General features: G+C 44.9%; 1 protein-coding gene across 1 annotated transcript; it reads right to left on the minus strand.

Moving 5' to 3' along the window:
- Nucleotides 1–5: 5 nt before the first annotated feature.
- On the minus strand, nt 6–18983 carry Zgpat (zinc finger CCCH-type and G-patch domain containing). The gene is made up of 6 exons (XM_038329811.2): nt 18118–18983; nt 2417–2550; nt 2071–2226; nt 1036–1155; nt 545–950; nt 6–383 (listed from the first exon to the last, which is right to left on the minus strand). The coding sequence occupies exons 1-6, from the start codon at nt 18696–18698 to the stop codon at nt 245–247; spliced, it is 1536 nt and encodes a 511-aa protein (XP_038185739.1). The 5' UTR covers nt 18699–18983; the 3' UTR covers nt 6–244.
- Nucleotides 18984–18997: the final 14 nt, after the last annotated feature.

Consider the following 18997-nt stretch of genomic DNA (forward strand, 5'->3'; position numbering starts at 1 on the left):
TCCAGTGAGAAAAGTTATGATGGAATAACTTTAATGTCCTCACTAAGGAGATACCCCAAGACACTGGTAGGTGGGCTCACCCCACATCTACTCGGTAGTGTTCACACACTCTAGGCTGGCAAGGCTGAATAAGGCACAGCCTAGGAACGGGCTGGCCTCTCCTTCAGGTGCTCTTTAGGTGTCTTTCTGCCAAGGCAGTTGGGAGTTGGGTCCCAGGGCTCTATCCACAATACAGGCAGGGCTGCTAGAACTCTGTCATCTTCCTGTGCGTGTCTGCCTTCCGCCGTTCCCTCTGTAGGCCGGCCTCCTGAGCGCGTAGCTGACCCAGCTTCCGCTGTGCTCCCTCCAGCTTCTCCTGCAGATGGGCTGCTGTCGTGCTGTGCCTAGGGAGAGCCTGCTGGTCAGCACCGTCTCTTGGCTCCCACACCAGGCCCCCACTCAGACCACCTCAGACTCGGGCTACTCAGGTCAGGTGACCTTTAGTGGGCATCCCATGGGCACAGCCACCGGAGCCCATGCTACCTCAGCTGGACCCCACACATACCGGCCAGCATTCCGGGTTAGGGCCTCCTGGATGCCCCGGATGTCCCGTTGGGTCCGCTCAATCTTCTCCTCAGTCTGGAAGAGTTGCAGGCTCAGAGCCTGCTTGGCACTTTTACTGGCATGATACATGTCCTTGTTCCTTCTCCCTGGAGTGTCCACCCCAGCATCTGGGGCCCCAGGTGCCTGGCTTTGCAGTTTTTCATTCAGAAAGTCAAACACATTCCGAGGGGGTGGGCGGCCCTCGGGTCTACCACCACTCCTCCGACATCTTGGAGGCCTATTGGTCCCAGCCTGGCTTCCCTTTGTCTTCTTCTGCAGTATCTCTGTGCACTGGTCCAGTGATTTCCCTCTAGGCAACACTACAGCATGGATGGGCTCCACCCGGCCTTCTGCATGCCGACCCAAACCTGGGAAAGACAGGGCCTTCTGCCACCTCTGCCAGACTTGGACAGGCTGAGGTGACCCTCCCACCTCAGGGCAGCACACACTCACCCTTGCCAAACTCATAGCCCATCTTGACGAGGAGTTTGGAGCCAATGCCTCGTGTGTGTACCTCCCAACCAGCAAAGGCAGAACTGCAGGTCCCAGTGTCCACTGTGTTTGGTTCCACCACTGCAGGAGAGAGAGAGCTCCAAGTAATGGGCTCTAGCCAACGCTATGCAAGAACTTAGTTCCTAGGTAGGGCCTCGTCTGGACTTCTGGTCCCTTCAGATTCCCCAAGCAAGCTTGGCACACCTGACAACTCTGCTTGAGAGATGGCTGCACTGTGACCAACTTCACTGCTTCAGCTTCCTATCTGCCATGATGGACAGGAGCTCAGAAATCACCAATCATAGCACAGCTTCCCTGAGACATCTTCCTACCTTCATCCTAACCAGTCTCTCAGAAGACTATACATTACCTAGTTTTATTTCCTGAAATCTCTATTTTACCTAGACACATTTTCCATCTGCCAAGATCTCTTCTGCCCTACGTACCAGGCACCCAAGTTCTAAATCTGGGAAGCCATCTGAAAGACACCTTCCCTACACTCTACATCCAGTTACTTCCTCTGACTCCTTGGCAGATACAGCGCCAACATTCCCTTCTCTCTGACAGTGTGGTGCCACCTTGCTTCAGAGAGTTCTGACTGTTGCATATGATTGCTGTGTCTGTTTCTTTTTTTCTTTTTTTTTTTTTTTAGTTTTTCGAGACAGAGTTTCTCTGCAGCTTTAGAGCCTGTCCTGGAGCTAGCTCTTGTAGACCAGGCTGGCCTCGAACTCAGAGAACCGCCTGCCTCTGCCTCCCGAGTGCTGGGATTAAAGGCGTGCGCCACCACCGCCCAGCCTACTGTGTCTGTTTCTTAAAGGCAAAAGTTACTCGGGCCCAGCACACAGTCTCTGGTCTCTCAGGCCATCTCCTGTAGATTACTAAGCAAAGCCAGACTCACTCCATCCCGATAGCTGGGTTCCTGTGTAGGTTATTATCACCAATATTTTCTACGCCCTCACCATCCTGGCTTCTGGGCACTGCTGATTTCTGCCATACCTCTGGCATAGCTGGAATCACTTGTGTCACCGCTGTCTGAGTCGGATGACTCTGTAGCCTCAGTACGCAGAGGAGGCAGGATGCCGTCCCCCTCCACCACAGTCTCCTTCAGCAGCAGTGAGTCAAACTTGACAGTATAGTACCCATTGTCTACATCTAGGGTGACAGAGACAGGCTGTAGGTTAGCAGCTTTGCAGGAAGGAAAGGGGCTTGGGGCAAAGGCAGACTTGTTCCTCTTGGGCCCAGATGAAGTAAAAAACCAACCCAGAGGTGGAGAATGGCTATAAGAACAGTAAGGATGCTTCAGAAAGGGCCCCACCAGGTATGTCCTTGCAGGCAATCTCACCAGTGATCCGTGCTGGGTGCCAAAGCCCATCCTGGTGCTTGGCCAGACACGCAGAGCCGGTCTTCAGTAAGCTCAAGTCTGGATCCTGGAAGGGACGCAGCTCATCCACAGAGACTACATGCCCATGGGAAAACCTGTAGATACAACCACAGGAGACAGTGGCTTAGAAATGGCCCTCCAGGAGCAAGCGAGCCAGAGACTATCAACAGGGAACTGCCTATAATGCAGTGAAATTCAAGAAGTCAAGACAGGCACACCAATAAAAACGTCTACGTATCTTTTCTTTCTTTCTTTCTTTCTTTCTTTCTTTCTTTCTTTCTTTTCCTCCTCCTCTTCTTTTTTTTTTTAAGATTTATTATGTATAAAGTGTTCTGCCTACATGTATTACTGCATGCAAGAAGAAGGCACCAGATCTCATTATAGATGGCTGTGAGCCACCATGTGGTTGCTGGGAATTGAATTCAGGACCTCTGGAAGAACAGCCAGTGCTCCTAACTGCTGAGCCATCTCTCTAGCCCCAAACATCTATATTTTCATACCTATAGATTTATGCATACATTTCTCTCATACACATATACATTCATATACTCACGTATGAATATACAGGTACTCTCATACTTGCTCATGCATATACATACACTTACAAATTTATGCTCATATATACCTGTATATCCATATATACAATATCTCTCACACACATGCATATACTACCATATAGTTACACACAGTAAACATATTTGTATACATGCATATAAATGCAGAGTGTACCCACACATGTACATATACTCTCACAACACAAATGCATGCATGCATACATACTAAACACATAAATGCATAGAAGGTACCTGCATACATACATACATATACTCTAAAACACACCACACACACACACACACACACGCACACACACGTATACACACTGGAATGTTCTCTTAGGACACACAGGGCTACTTTGGGGAGATGGCCTGTGCTTCTATCAGCTTTCTAGGTTAGGGTGACAATGTGGCAGAGAGCCTTGTGACTATAGTACATTGCCTCTCACCAAACATGATCCTCTTGACACTAATATTCAAGGCAGATGTGTTAGATGTTGGGATACATTAAGTTCTCCCTGGACATGGGCACTTGGAAGGTCAAGGCAGGGTGATCATGAGTTTGAGGTCAGCCTGGGCTACACAAAGAGATCCTTTCTCAAAAGCTGGAACAAAAACTAGAAGAACTTAGTTACAATAATGGTGCTGTGTCTTTTATGCATCTGTGCACATGTAAAATTAAAACCAAAACCAAATCTGACAGAAAAGGAAGAAGAAATGTGGAGACACAGAAGATTGCAGCCATGAGCTTTGCCAAATAAAGGCATGAAAAAGCTAACCACCAGCCACCACTATATGTCATCATTTCAGACAGGAAGTTGTTTTAACCCCAAAAGAGCAGCTGAGGGGATTCACTTCTCAGCAGTAATGAGTGGGTAGGGAAAGAAGGAGACGGAACAGAGGAAAGGCTAGAACTTCCTCAGCTCACACCCACAAACAGGATTCCAGGAGTACCTCTCACACCAACCATCTTACACACAACAGGATTCCAGGGGTACCTCTCACACCAACCACCTTAGACACACAACAGGATTCCAGGGGTACCTCTCACACCAACCATCTTACACACAACAGGATTCCAGGGGTACCTCTCACACCAACCATCTTAGACACAACAGGATTCCAGGGGTACCTCTCACACCAACCATCTTACACACAACAGGATTCCAGGGGTACCTCTCACACCAACCATCTTACACACAACAGGATTCCAGGGGTACCTCTCACACCAACCATCTTAGACACAACAGGATTCCAGGGGTACCTCTCACACCAACCATCTTAGACTCACAGCTAAAGGCTGTGCCACCAAAGCACAGTGAACACTGACTACGAAGTCTTGTTCAGCTGAGAACTGAGGACAAAAGGATGTATCCAAGGGGTTTATCCTGAGTTTGAACCTTGGGGCTCAGAACTGATTCCCACAAGCTGTCCTCCTCTGATGTCCACGCTCCCACGGTGACACACTGCAATGCCTCTCTACCATATAAATAAGCATTTCTGAAGGGGGCAAGAGAAATGTCTCAACAATTAAGAACACCAGCTGCTCTTACAGGGCACTCAGGTTCAATACCCAGCACCCATACGGTGGCTCACAGTCCCAGATGACCTGACACCACCCTCTTCTGGACTTCGCAGGCACTAGGCACGCAAGTGGTGCACAGATATACATGCAGGCAAAACATCCACACGCAACAGTAACAACAGCAAAATATGCTTACAATCAGAAGCAAGTGTTTCCAATTTGTATTTTTTAAAAATATTAGTGGTATCATATTAGTGCTCAAAAAGTTTTAGATTTGAGGGGGCTAGGAAGCTGGCTCAGTGTGTAAGAGTGTGCACTGGGCAAGTGCAAGGACTCAAGTGTAAATCCCCAGTACCCACATAAAAAGGTGGATGAGGACCTGAATACCTAGAACCCCAGTCCTGTGGAGGAAGACAGAGACAGAGGATGCTTGGAACTTGCTATCCGAGAGAGAGAGAGAGAGAGAGAGAGAGAGAGAGAGAGAGAGAGAGAGAGAGCGCTCCAGGCTGAGAGGTCCTGTCTCAAGGGAATACGGAGGAGGCAACAGAGGACACTCAGTGTCCTGCTCTGCTTGTACACAAAGTTTAGACTTTGGAGTATTTCAGATTTGGATTATTTGGACTAGATGCCCCACTTGTCTAATTTTTTTACCCAACAAGAGCTTCTAAGAAAGGATTTTAAAGAAGTAACAGTGTTTGCAAAGATTTAGCTACAAAAGTTATTTTTCATTTTTAAAGATTTGTTTAATTTTAATTTATGTGCATGTGACTGCTTGTCTATATGTATACCACATGTGTGCAGTGCCCTCAGAGACCAGGATGGGGTACTGGATTCCCTGGAACTAGAGTTGGTCCAGAGGTTGATTTTAGCAGACCTCAAAGGAGATCTGTAAGTGGCACACACCTTTAATCCCAGCACTAGGAGGCAGAGGTAGGCAGATCTTTAAGTTGGAGGCCAGCATAGTCTACAGAGTGAGTTCCAGGACAGCTGTGGCTACACAGAGAAACCCTTTCTTGAAAAACCAAAACAAACAAACAAACAAACAAACCCACTCATATTTGGTTAAAAAAAACAACAACAAAAACATGAGTTTACAAAGCCAAGAAACTTAGTCTTGGCTACTGTTCTGTTCCTGTGAAGAGACACCATGACCCAAGCAACTCTTTGTTCTCCCCTATGAGATTAAAGGCATACACCACCACCTCCTGGCCAAAGCAACTCATATAAAAGAAAGCATTTAATTGGGATATGGTTACAGTTTCAGGGGGTTAGTCCATTACCATCATGGAGGAAAGCAGACAGGCAGGCAGGCAGGCAGGCAGAAAGAGAGAGGGAGAGGAAGAGACAGACAGACAAATAGACAGACAGATACACTAGGCCTGGCTTTTGAAACCTCAAGACCCACCCCCTAGGGACACACCTCCTCCAACAAGGCCACACATAATCCTTTCCAAATAGTTCATCAACTGAAGCCCCAGTGAATAAACACAAAATCACATTTAGACAAGTTATAAACTGATAAGGATAGCCAAAGACAGGAACCCTTAAAAATAGCAAGAGAGAGTGGGGTGTTCTTCACATATATAGAAATAACAATTTGACAGATAACTTCTCACTAGAAACCAAGGATGAAGACGTAGTTTAGGAGCATGTGTGTTGTTTGACCCAGTGTGGTGTGTGTGTGTGTGTGTGTGTGTGTGTAGCTGTCTAAAACCACTATAAACTATTTGTGACACAGGGCTGTAATAGCTCACTGGCACAGCACTTACCAGCATCACAGGCCCTGAATTCAGTCCTCAGTTATCTCCCACCCCAGGGAGCTATAAAAAAGAATTAAATAGAGATCCTGGAGCTAAAAAAGTATTAACTGAAATGAAAAATTCTCCAAAGGAATTGAAGAGTCAGAAGAGGGGCTGGAGAGATGGCCCAGTGGTTAAGAGCATTGCCTGCTTTTCCAAAGGTCCTGAGTTCAATTCCCAGCTCACAACCACCTGTAATGAGGTCTGGTGCCCTTTTCTGGCTAACTGTATACATAATAAATATTTTTTTAAAAAAAAGTCAGAAGAAACTTGTTTTTAACAAAATCTCAATCATTCGATTTTACCAATAAAGACTTGTGGTTAAAGTGTTCTTGCTCAGAGAGGCAGAGACAGACCCAGCTGACCTTCCTCCTTCACCAATGTCACAGAAGCCTTCTCAAACTAAAATGCCCTTCCCTTCTACGTCGTGTGTGTCTATATAGCCTCGTGAAGTTTTTTTCTTAATAATCCTATGCTCACTTCCTGTCAACTGGTTGCTTGCTCCAGCTCTTGGCATATGATTGACTTTATATAATTCTACGCAGAAAGCTCTTAGATTAAAAGTGTGTGCTAGGGCTGAGCCACACCACAACAAGAAACAGGCTTTTCCAGCAACTAATGCAGCTTCTGGGTTCACAGTGTGATCAAATATCCTGCAACAGAAACTGAACTTGAAGACAGGGCTACAGTACATATCCAACATGACGACTAGAAAGGAAAGAAAAGAAAAGGGAGCAGAGTTCAGGGAACCTACAGGCACACCATCAAACATCATGTGAACCAACACATGCACACCTGAAGTTCCTGAGACAGAGAGAGAGCAGCAGAACGATACCTAGAGAGATTTCAGTGGCCGAGAACACTTGCTGCCCGAGCATGAAGAAGAGTTTGGATCCCAGCACTCACGAAACAAGCTGACACCCACATGCAATCCAGTTCCCAGGGGAGCAGAGACAGGAAGATCACTGGGGCTTGCTGACCCGTCTAGGTTGGAACATACGCTCCACATTCTGTAGTGGCACTTCATTTGTATTTTAATAAGTAAAGCTTGCCTGAAGATCAGAAAAGTCAAACAACTACACTGGCCAGCCTTACAGACCAGGCAGCAACGACACACACCTTTAATCCAAGAAGCCACACTAGTTTGCCATAGAAACCAGGTAGTAGTGGTATACGCCCTTAATCCCAGAACTAGAGAGGATTATAAAATGGGAAGAGACAGCTCTCATTCTGAGACTCCTGGAGGCAGGACTGTCATTTCTGATTGAGTTAGAGGTAAGAACCTGTGGCTGGCTTCTTTGCTTTTCTGGTCTTCAGAATGAACCCTAATTTCTGTCTCTGAGTTTTTATTCATCGTGCTTCAACGTTCAGAAAGAGACCCTTGACTCAAAGGAATAGACAGAGTGATAGATAGCCTGATGCCCTCTTCTGGACTCTGACCAGTATGTAGGGATTATGGGAATGTCCATCACACTGGGTTTATACAGCCTGAGGGATAGAACCAGGGTTTCATGCACACTAGGGAAGCACTCTATCAATCATGCTACACCCCCAGCCCCAAAGATGCAACTTTTAATAATACACAGATGTGAGTCTACACAGGATCAGAAATTTTTGAAATATTAAAGATAATTTGGTAGTAATTTATGTTATAAATTTAAGATATTAACCACATACTAGAGTAACTATTATGGAAATAAAGGGGTTGGAGGGATGGCTCAGCAGTTGAGTACTAGCTGCTCTTGCAGAGAATCTGGGTTCAATTCCAAGCAGCCATAAGGCAGTTCACAACTGTCTGTAACTCTAGTCCCGAGGGAGTGAAGCCCTCTTGTGGCCTCCACGGGCACCAGACACACAAGTGATGCACAGATATATATATGCATTCAAAATACCCATACATATAAAAGTTGAAAATAAAAACAGAAAACAAAAAGTATGCAGAAAAGTGAACTGGTAAGAGAAAAACAAAAAGAAAGCTAATAGCAAACAAATGACAGGTAAAGCACACATCCTTCTTCAATAGTCCCCACTTTAAATGTAAGTGAGTTAAACACCAGGAGGTGTAGTTAGGGCCTAGAGACGGCTCAGAGGTTTAAGAGCACTGGCTGCTCCTCCAGAGGTCATGAGTTCATTTCCCAGCACCCACATGGTGGCTCACAACCATTTATAATGGGATCTGATGTCTTCTTCTGGCATGTAGGCATATGTGCAGACAAAACACTCATATACATAAATAAATAACTAAACAAATAAATCTGTCATTAAAAGAAAAGGGTGCAAGTTAAAAAATTATTTCAAAATTTTTATTTTATTTTTAATTATGTGTACCTCTACCTGTATTCATGTTGTGGACATGTACATGGAAGTGTGAATGCTAACAGAAACTAAAGCCCTTGGATCCCTTGAAGCTAGAGTTACAGGAAGTCATGAGCCAACTGACATGTGTGCTAGAAACCAAACGAGTATTCTGTAAGAGCTCCACGTGCTCTTAGTCAATGAGCCAGCCCTCGTAATAACACTTGTGTGTGTGCGCGTGTGCGTGCACGTGTGTGTTTGAGAAGAGGTGTCACACGATGTAGTCCAGGTTGGCATTAAACTCAAGATCCTCCTGCCTCTTCCTCCTAGTGTACAACTAAAAGTAGCAGGCATCCTAATTAATGAATGAGTCAAAGAAGAAATCAGGAGATTAGAAAGTGCTTTGGTTGGATGAAAAATAGAGCCATGGGAAAACACTCTCTCTCTCTCTCTCTCTCTCTCTCTCTCTCTCTCTCTCTCTCTCTCTCTCACACACACACACACACACACACACACACACCAAATAGTAACAAAACTCTACAGACTAAAATCTCTCACAGAAATACTAGCAAATCAAAACAGCAGCACATTAAAACGATTATACACCATTGCTAGGCAAGTATAGCTGGCTCAGCACATGAAAATCATTCAGTTGAGTATACCACATTCATGAATGAAAGAAAATAAGCAAAACCATCTCTATAATACAAAAGCATATGAAAAAAAACTAACACCCGTACACTACAAATGATTCAACCAGCTATAAATGGGGATGTTCTCCATTTGATATCCATGGGAATCCATGGTTGCTAGGCTTGGGTGGCATCTTGCTAGCCCAGATCTGGAACTCACAAAAGAATATTTATTAAGTTTTGTGTGTGTGGGTATGTGCGTAAGTGCAAGTGCCTGTGAAGATCAGAAGACAGTATCAGATCCCCTGGAACTAGACTTACAGGCAGTTGTAAGCTGCCCAGTGTGGGTCCTCTGGAAGGACAGTAAGTGCTGTTAACTGCTGAGCCATCTCTCCAGCCTCATGACCTCAAAATTTTTTATCCTTCTGATTTAACCACCTAACTACTGAGCCGTATAGCCAACGGGTCCATGAAAATATGATTAGCACACTGTGTAAATAAAAAAATACAATAAACTGAGCTGGGCGGTGGTGGCGCACGCCTTTATCCCAGCACTCAGAAGGCAGAGGCAGGCGGATCTCTGTGAGTTTGAGGCCAGCCTGGTCTACAAGAGCTAGTTCCAGGATAGGCTCCAAAGCTACAGAAAATCCCTGTCTCAAAAAACAAACAAACAAAAAACACAACAACAAAACAAAAAATCTCAACAAACAAATAAAAAACAATAAGCTTGGTATGGCAGCACATACCTTTAATCCCAGAGGCAGAAGGATCTCTGAGTCTGGCCTGGTCTATGTAGTGAGCTCTAAGCTAGCCATAGCTACATGGTAAGACACTGTCACAAAACAAACACCCCCCCCCAAAAAAAAACAAGTGAAAATAAATCCATAACAACATAAGCTGTAATGAGATGACTCTTCAAACTCAGGACAATAACTGTTTTTCAAAACAACAGGAAAAAAGTGTTGGGTGGATGATGCGAGAGGTCCTTCTGTATGTGCTGCTTTAATTGGTTGATGAATAAGGTTGTTTTGGCCAATGGCTTAGCAGAGTACAGCCAGGGGGGAAATGCTAACAGAGCTATAGAGAAAGAGTAGGTGCAGTTGAGGAGATACCAGGCAGCTGCTGAGGAAATAAGACATTAGAAAATGAGGTAACACCATGGAAATGGGTTAAGATGTAAGAGCTAGCTAGAAATATGCCTGAGTCACTGGTCAGGCAGTGTTGTTATTAATAGTTTCTGTGTGATTATTTGGGTCTGGGCGGCCAGGCAACCAAAGTGCAGTCTCTGGCTACAGGTAGACATGGAGAAACGTACTCCTGAGCACTGCTGTGGCCAAGAAAAACAGTATAGCTAACTGTGAAAAAATCTGGCCATGCTGATCCAGGAACTCCACGACTATATAACCTATGTCTTTAAGGATAAAAGATAAAATACCTCTTAGATAATGAAACCAAAATAATTGAAAACAAGAACTCAAATACCTGTACAACATTTAGTTGGCACCATTACTAGTAACAGCTAAAAGATGGAGACAATCCAAGAATCCATTAAAGTCAGATGTGTCGGCATACACCTTTAACCCCAGCATTCTGGGAAACTGAAGCAGGTGGATCGGTACTTCAAGGTCGCCTCATTTACAAGGCAAGTTTGGGGTGGCCTAGACATGTAAGACCCTGCCCCCACCCCAAAATATTTGCAACTATCTACTGGAAGACCATGGTTTTGAGGATCACCTTAAAATGATCCACATCAAGATGTACTGTAAAAAACTACTAAACTTTAAGGCTTGCTTATTTTTAATTATGTGTAAATGTGTTTGTCTGTGTGGGGGAAAGTATACATGGAAGCAAAGGCACCTGTGGAGCCAGAAAAGGGTACAGGATCCCCTGAAGCTAGAGCTACAGCTACTGTGTCACCAGTGTGCATGCTAGGCACAGAAGGAAGGCCCTCTGAGTAACAGGCACTCAACCACGGGGCCATCTCCAGCCCCTAAACTATTAATATTTAAAAAAAGAAAAAAAAATGTGAAGAAAGAATTTTTCCTTTAAAAAAATGAGAATTTCATACATTTATAGAATTAAATATTATATCCATCCTTTATTTCCCTCCAACACCCACATTATGTCCTCATCCCAACTCTATGTCTCCTCCCCGCTTTTTAAAAATAACTCAGTAAACTGAATCAATCCTGTCGTATGTGCATGGGTACGGAGCCACTGACTAGAGTATGGGTAACCTATCATACACATCACATATACTCTGAGGAAATTTTTATATCCTGTAAAACTGACTTCCAGGACTGGAGATGTAGCTCACTGCCTAGCAATCGTAGGTCACTAGTTTGATTACTAGCTTCAGAAGGCCTTCAATTTGATCTTTTAAAAAGACGGTTTCACTATGAAGGCCCCTGCTAGCCTGGAACTCAGGGTGCCTGGAACTCAAAGACACATCTGTTGCTTGAGGCTGATTAGTCTTAAAGGTGAAAGATCATACAAGCAGAGCAGCCAGCCGCTAGTTCTTACCTCTACAAAAATACTCAGACGGCATCCTGAGCGCCTGTCTCTGCCTTGCATTTCTCTCTGCTCAGTCCTGCCACTTACTATCTCCACCTCCCTGGTGCTGGGATTAAAGTGTGAGCCACCACCCCTTGGCTCTGCTTCTCTTTTGGAATGATTAAATCTTGTGTAGCCCAGGTTGCCCTTGAACTCACAGAGATCTGTCTGCCTCTGTCTCCTGAGTGCTGGGACTAAAGGTGCCACCCCTGCCTGACCTCTATGGCTAACTAGTGTGACTAGCTCCCCACTCTGATCTTCAGGCAAGCTTTATTTGTTAAAGCACAAACAAAGTATCACCAGAGACATCTGTCTCTGCTTGCCAAGGGCAGGGATGAAGGGCCTTTGTCATGCCCATCCAGAACCTTCAAAATAGCTCAGAGGAACACCACCTGTTTTGATTCCCAGGATACATCATACTTTTTAAATTAAATAAAAAAGCTGCAGAAAGCCAGGTGGTGGTCGTGCACACCTTTAATCCCAGCACTTGGGAGGCAGAGGCTGGCAGATTTCAGTGAGTTCGAGGCCAGCATGGTACACACAGTGAGTTCCAGGACAGCCAGGATTGTTAGAGAAACCCTGTCTAGAGAGAGAGAAAAAAAATGCATAAATATTAAGGATACAAATAAAACTTTTCAACAAGCCAACATCCCAACATTACCCATAAGTGCATCCTAAGGAGTCTCCCAGAACACGTGCTTCATAGAAACAAAATGCCTCAAATGCTAATATTCAGACAAAAGACTCATTATTCAGCTGAGATAAAGACCATAAGCGCCCACAATGGAGATCTCAGATCACTGTAAACACTGTCAGGAGAATGTGGGTTATAAAAATACTTCTGACAGCCATCCGTCACCATCCTCTTGTGTCTGTGAATTCTGAGTGTCATGTATGTACCGAGGGATGAGACAAGAAAGCGTGGGGGAGGGGAAGTGGCTAGAGATTTGACTCAGCATTAAGGGCTCTTACTGCTCTTGTAGAGGACCCAAGTTCTGTTCTCAGCACCCACATTAGGTAGTTCACAACAACCTGTAACTCCAATTTCTGAGTATCAGTGCCCTCTTCTGGCCTCTGCAGGCACCTGCACATACATGGTACAGACAGACACACACATACATATTTGGTTGTTTTTTTTTTTTTTTTTGGTTTTTTTCAAGACAGGGTTTCTCTGTAGCTTTGGAGCCTATCCTGGAACTAGCTCTTGTAGACCAGGCTGGCCTCGAACTCACAGAGATCCACCTGCCTCTGTCTCCTGAGTGCTGGGATTAAAGGCTTGTGCCACCACGGCCCAGCTCACATACATATTTGGAAGCTATCTCCTTGTGCCCTTAGCCAGATCCTATGATGGAAAAGCAAGCACGTGACTCAGGAGAGGCTGAATAAGAACATGGTAGTCATTAAAAATACAGGTGTATGATTTTATACACACACTATACATGTTATGCTCACATAAATGTACATGTCACCAACATTTGTTATTTCTGCCCCAGGAAGGACCTCAAAACAATGTCTGGTCAATGATAATCAGCAACGTGGATCCTGATGCCAAGAGAAAGCAAGTGACCACATCTGGGCAGGAGTGATGTGAATCAGACAGTAAGGAAGCAGTCAGCGTCAGCTGTTCACATCTGGATAGGACAGTCAAACTGAAGAGACCCCACAGGCCAAAACTGGGGCAATCTGAAGCTCAATGAAGATTAGAACTATACTGAAATAAGAACCATCAAAGCAGGGAGTAGTAGCACATGCCTTTAATCCCAGCACTTGGGAGGCAGAAACAGGTGTATCTCGGTGAATTTGAGGCCAGAGTGGTCTATAAAGCTAGTTCCAGGACAGTCAGGGTGTTACACAGTGAAACCCTGTCTTGGAAAAAAAAATCCATCTAATACATTTAAATTTATGAATTTATAAGAATACCACTATTTTCTGAAACAGGGTTTTAAGAGTAGCTAAGTAAAGTGTGGCAGTGCACAACTTTAATCCCAGCACTTCAGAGGCAGAGGCAAGTTGATCTCTGTGAGTTTGAGGATAGCCTACAGTAAATTCCAAGATAGCCAGGACTACACGTAATAAAGAGACTCTGTCTCTAAACAAATAAATTTCTTGTCTTAGAAAATAAGTAAACAAAGAAGCTGGGAGGTGGTGGTGCACGCCTTTAATCTTAGCATTTGGGAGGCAGAGGTAGGCGGATCTCTGAGTTTGAGGTCAGCCTGATCTACAGAGCTAGTTCCAGGACAGGCACCAAAGCTACAAAGCTACAGAGAAACCTTGTCTCAAAGAAAAAAAGAAAGAAAGGGAGAAAGAAAGGAAGGAAGGAAGGAAGGAAGAAAGAAAGAAAGAAAGAAAGAAAGAAAAGTAAACAAGACAGAAACACCCACCCAGCACCCAGCATTTATCTTCCTTTTCCTATATGACCTGTACTACTTGGTAACCAAACTGAAAAAGTACCTCTTTCATTCGGGTTAACAAGTGAGGCCTCTGTTGCAGGATATTTGATCACAATATGAACCCCAAGATTGTGTTATTTACTGAAGGAACCTGCTTCTAGTTGTGGTGTGGCTCAGCCCTAGCACACACCTTTAAATTAAGACAAAAGGCTGTGGATTAATTCAAGGCTGATAGAGATTGAATTTGATTAGGGGAGGCCCCTTGAAAATCTTGGCATCATAGAACAAAAAAATAATCTTGTGCACAACACACACTTCATACTTGTGTTAATGCAGATATGTATGTTACTTTTGAAAATTTGTGTTTTCAGAGCAAGGGAACCAGATACCCATGAAGCTGGGTGGCGCAGGTGTTCCAGCCTCTCAGGGTGCCTCTGAGCAGTTTACTTGGAGTTCTGCATCCAGAACAGCTCAAGGCTGCTGGCTGAGATGGTCCAGCCTCACAGACTATTCTAGCCAGGACTGCAGATAAGGTTTGTGCACAGAGACTAAACAACAAATGTTACAGCAAGGTGTCCCAGGACTTGACCACTACCCCAATTTTCCCAGGAGCTCCTAAAAATGCCAGCACCCCCAGACAACAGGTAATAGTCTAGAGAATACAACACCTACATTCTCGAGAGGTAGGGTGGGTGGTTTTGGTCGTTCAGTAGGTTACGGATGTTTTTCATCACTTAGCAGATTGGTTATAAGTTGTTACTGGTCATGTTCAGGAAGAAAGCTAAACAAAGAAGATTAGATTCAGGGATCTCTTACTGAAGGGAAAAAGGGGGATATAGTATAGAAATGATGGGATAAAAGGGTGGATTGTTGAGTCTACTTTTAAATACCCACTAGTCTCAAATATTTTACATTGGTATGAATTTTTACATATAGATACAAATATAAGGTTATTTCTGTTATACTGTATATATGTTTTTACTCTTATTTAAGTTATTGTACCTATGCAATTCATTTTAAAAGGTTAAAGTTTTAGTCTTTGCAAGTTATTCAGGATATTAAAGAAACATAGGTTAGTAGTTAGTCATCTATAACAATCAAACTTATAGTCATGTTAGGTAAATTTTCAAGATCAAACAGTTATATTTTGAACATTTATTTATTTATTTATTTATTTTTATGTATACAATATTCTTTCTGTGTGTATGCCTGAAGGCCAGAAGAGGGCACCAGACCTCATTACAGATGGTTATGAGCCACTATGTGGTTGCTGGGAATTGAACTCAGGACCTTTGGAAGAGCAGGCAATGCTCTTAACCGCTGAGCCATCTCTCCAGCCCCAAACAGTTATATTTTGAATAGACAGATGGTCTTCAAACACTTCAAACACCTACAGAATATGGCATTTATTCTGTGTTAATAACATAAGGCTTTTCATGACAATGAGATCTGTCTGTTCCTAGCAACACCAATTTACTTCAGAAAAAGGGTAATGGGCATTGAAGAACCTCCATATGGAATTTTCTTTCACTGTGGTAAAAGCTAGTCGCTGGGCAAAGAAGCAGCACGTGCCTCAACGGCTGACAACGTGCCTCAACTCAAGGGCACAAAGGAAACTGTCTGCCAAACTCTGACCAGACAAGTTAGGATTAGTCCTTCAGAATTCCTGCTTCACAGAAAAGTCTGTCAAATACTCTAGGTTTGTAGTCAAATATGGATGCCCCAACATTACAAAGGAAGGAACTTTGGGTGACTGTCCAGACAACCATATGTTCCTATCATTTCTGTATTTTCAGAAGTTGTTTGCTCTACACTTCTGTTCACTCAGGTCAGATTATGTCCTTCCTGGGTCTCTGATGGAGCTGGAGATGAGACAGTTATAGTTACAGTTTCTTTGTTACCAAATTCAGAAAGAAAAAACAACCTCACAAAGGAGGTGTAAAATGTATGTTGTTGAGAGGAATGAGTTTACATTGTTTATTGAGGAGAATGTTTTAAGGTCTAAAAGATAGCCTTGAGCCAAGCGATGGTGGTGGCACATGCCTTTAAGCCCAGCACTCGGAAGGCAGAGGCAGGAGGATCTCTGTGAGTTCAAGGCCAGCCTGGTCTACAGAGCGAGTTCCAGGACAGGCAGGTGAGAGGGTGCAAGAGGAGAGTTGAGGAAGGAAAGGGAGTGGGGGAAATGTAGAGCTAGTTAGAAACAAGCCTAAGCTACCAGTCGAGCTGTCGTAATTAATAGTAAGTCTCCATGTCATTAGTAGGAGCTAACAGTCCAGACAAAAACGTTCAACTACACCTGTCAAGAAAGGATCCCCTAAAGTTAGGGTTGGGGCAGGATTTTGCCTTCATCCTTTCAGGAGAATGAAAGCATCCACTTAAGAGATCCAGAGACCACTAGACATCTGAAACATCTGAAGGAAGAGGATGGGTCAGCGAGAGAAAGTGTCCCAAGAAAAAAGAGTAAATAGTTATTGGGAACGGGCACAAGGCACCTTTCTTAAGTACTTCCATTTTGATTTCAGACTCAATTTTACCTGTAGGGTAAAACAAAATTCAGGTGAGAGGGAAACCTACCAATATCTGACCCCCATATCTCTAAACTATACAAACAGTTGTTATGTATTTTAATTTTCTAAAAACATTATGGCTGTTCCCAACAGCAGAAAGAACAAATGAGTCTGATTGGCTGGACTGAAAGTCTTGCATTATATATCAGTTGACAGTGAAGTCCCTAATCTCTAAATTTTGATTGGTGAAAACCTGGAAGTAGAAGGGATAGAGATCCAGTTGGAGGCATTTCTTGAGATGGAGAAGGAAAAGCTCTCTTTCTGGAATGACAGCAGAGGGGAAGCATCTGGGTGCTTTCTCTGCCTCTGAGCTAGCAGGTTTTCACCCCAGCATCTGCCTCCCAAGTGTTTATTGATAAAACTGAATGATAGAGACTTAGTTAAAGTACCATGCCTCCTGATAAATGCATTGCCCCAGTCTTACTAATGGGGTTGGAACATAGTTTGTGCCAGAGATGTGATCTGGTTGCTCATACACCGATTCACAGCAACAAATGTGGGCCTTTAGCACACAAGTTAACTGATGATTCTTCAATAAAGAGATTTAACTTGTGAAAGATGCTTTCAAGTAGTCTGGGGGAGGGGAGAAGTAGGGTAAATAATTAGCAAGAGATTATGAGTTTGAAAACATACATAATCAAACTATGGGAACAGTTTAAGAAAGTAAACTCAGTAAATATGGAAGCTGTGGATGAGGATAACGTGTAGAGGTGTAGAGTAGCCGGCTGTCTGGAGGTCCTGGTTCTGTCCTCAGTATAACTATAAAATTTTTTTTTTTAAAAAAGTTCAGAGCCTCGGATGTAGCCCAGGAGAAGTGGTGGCCTCCATCTGTGATCCCAGCACCTGGAAAGTGGAAGTTGGAGGATGAGGAGTTCAAGGCCAGCCTGGGATACCTGCTGTCTCAAAGAAAAAACGTTTTAGCCTGGAGAAGAATATTGATAATGGGCTGCCTCATCTTTTCAACACAAGCCCTTTCGAGCTTGTTGATTTATGCAAGAAAATCTAAGCCGGACGGTGGCGGCGCATGCCTTTAATCTGAGCACTCTCGGGAGACAGAGGCAGGCAGATTTTTGAGTCTTGAGTACAGAACAAGTTCCAGGGCAGCCAGGGTTACACAAAGAAACTCTATATCCAAAATAAAAAATAAATAAAAATTAAAGGAAGGAAGGAAGAAATTCTAACTAAGCACATGAAGACCACTTTTATAAAAGCCTGACAGCCACCTGAAGCGAAGCTCGCCTTACTATCAATTCTCAGGGGTGGAGAACAAGTCGTGAAGGCGCAGGCCACAGTGGTGGTCCTGCGTGAGTGCTCCTCATTGCTAGTAGCTTTAGTAGATGGCTTTACCTGCAATTTTCCTTGAAGCGACACTTTCCCTCCAGGAAGAAAGGGCAGGGCTTCAGGGACTTGTGGGTAGGGTACAGGTAGAGTACGCGAACGCATGCCGAACCATCTTCTGCCTCTTCAGTGCCCACAACCATTGCGTTGTGGTACTCTAGAGTGCCCCATGCGCTGTGGTAAGGGGCATTCACTTTAGCACCGCTCAGCTCCTCCTGATCTGGGTCCTCCTCATCTTCCTCCTGTGCAGGGGAGGTGGGTCCCGGCCGCACCTCACTCCCAGGGACCGTCTCCGAGTCATCCCCGGGGGCGACGGGCGCCTCCACTTCCTCCGCTATAGCCTTCTGGAAAGCCAAGTACTCGGCATCCTCCTGCGCTGGGTGCTCCTGGTCCACTGTAGCCAGCAGCTTGCTCTTCCTGACCGACAGCAGACTGGCCTCGGTGAGCTCGATCAGTTCCTTCAGATCGCCCTGCAGCTGGCGCAGGTCTGCCAGCTCGGAGGCGTCCAGGCCAGCACCAAGGGCCAGCTCTACCTGCTGAAGCTGGGCCCGGTAGGTCTGCAGAGCAGTCTCCAAGTTGTCCTCGTCCATCCCTACCCGCGCAGGCTAGCTCCGGAACCGCGAAGGCGGACGAAACCAGAAGGAAGAGCAGTCAGCAGAGCTCAGGACAACACTTCCCCGCAACCGCTCGAGAGCACGGGGAGAACCTCAGCTCTGCCAAGGTGGGGAACCACAAGTATCCCACCGCGTCCTCTGCGGTCCGCAGCCCCGCCTCCCACCGGCGCCGGCAGCCTCCCAGGGCTTCCGGCCTCGCCAGTAAAGCCCTCGCTCCAACCTTCCGCCTGCCTGCCACAGGCACTTCCGCCCGGGAGCTGATGCTGCCGGAAGTG

Source organism: Arvicola amphibius, chromosome 5 (assembly GCF_903992535.2).
Source record: "Arvicola amphibius chromosome 5, mArvAmp1.2, whole genome shotgun sequence".
NCBI classification, from domain to species: domain Eukaryota; kingdom Metazoa; phylum Chordata; class Mammalia; order Rodentia; family Cricetidae; genus Arvicola; species Arvicola amphibius.

Excerpts from the sequence above, each read along its gene's own strand:
- Zgpat (XM_038329811.2), bottom strand. The coding sequence starts at position 18,698 with ATGGACGAGGACAACTTGGAGACTGCTCTGCAGACCTACCGGGCCCAG. Across the intron at positions 951-1,035 it reads GGGCTATGAGTTTGGCAAGG|GTTTGGGTCGGCATGCAGAA; the intron begins GTGAGTGTGTGC and ends TGTCTTTCCCAG. Across the intron at positions 384-544 it reads CTAACCCGGAATGCTGGCCG|GCACAGCACGACAGCAGCCC; the intron begins GTATGTGTGGGG and ends GGCTCTCCCTAG.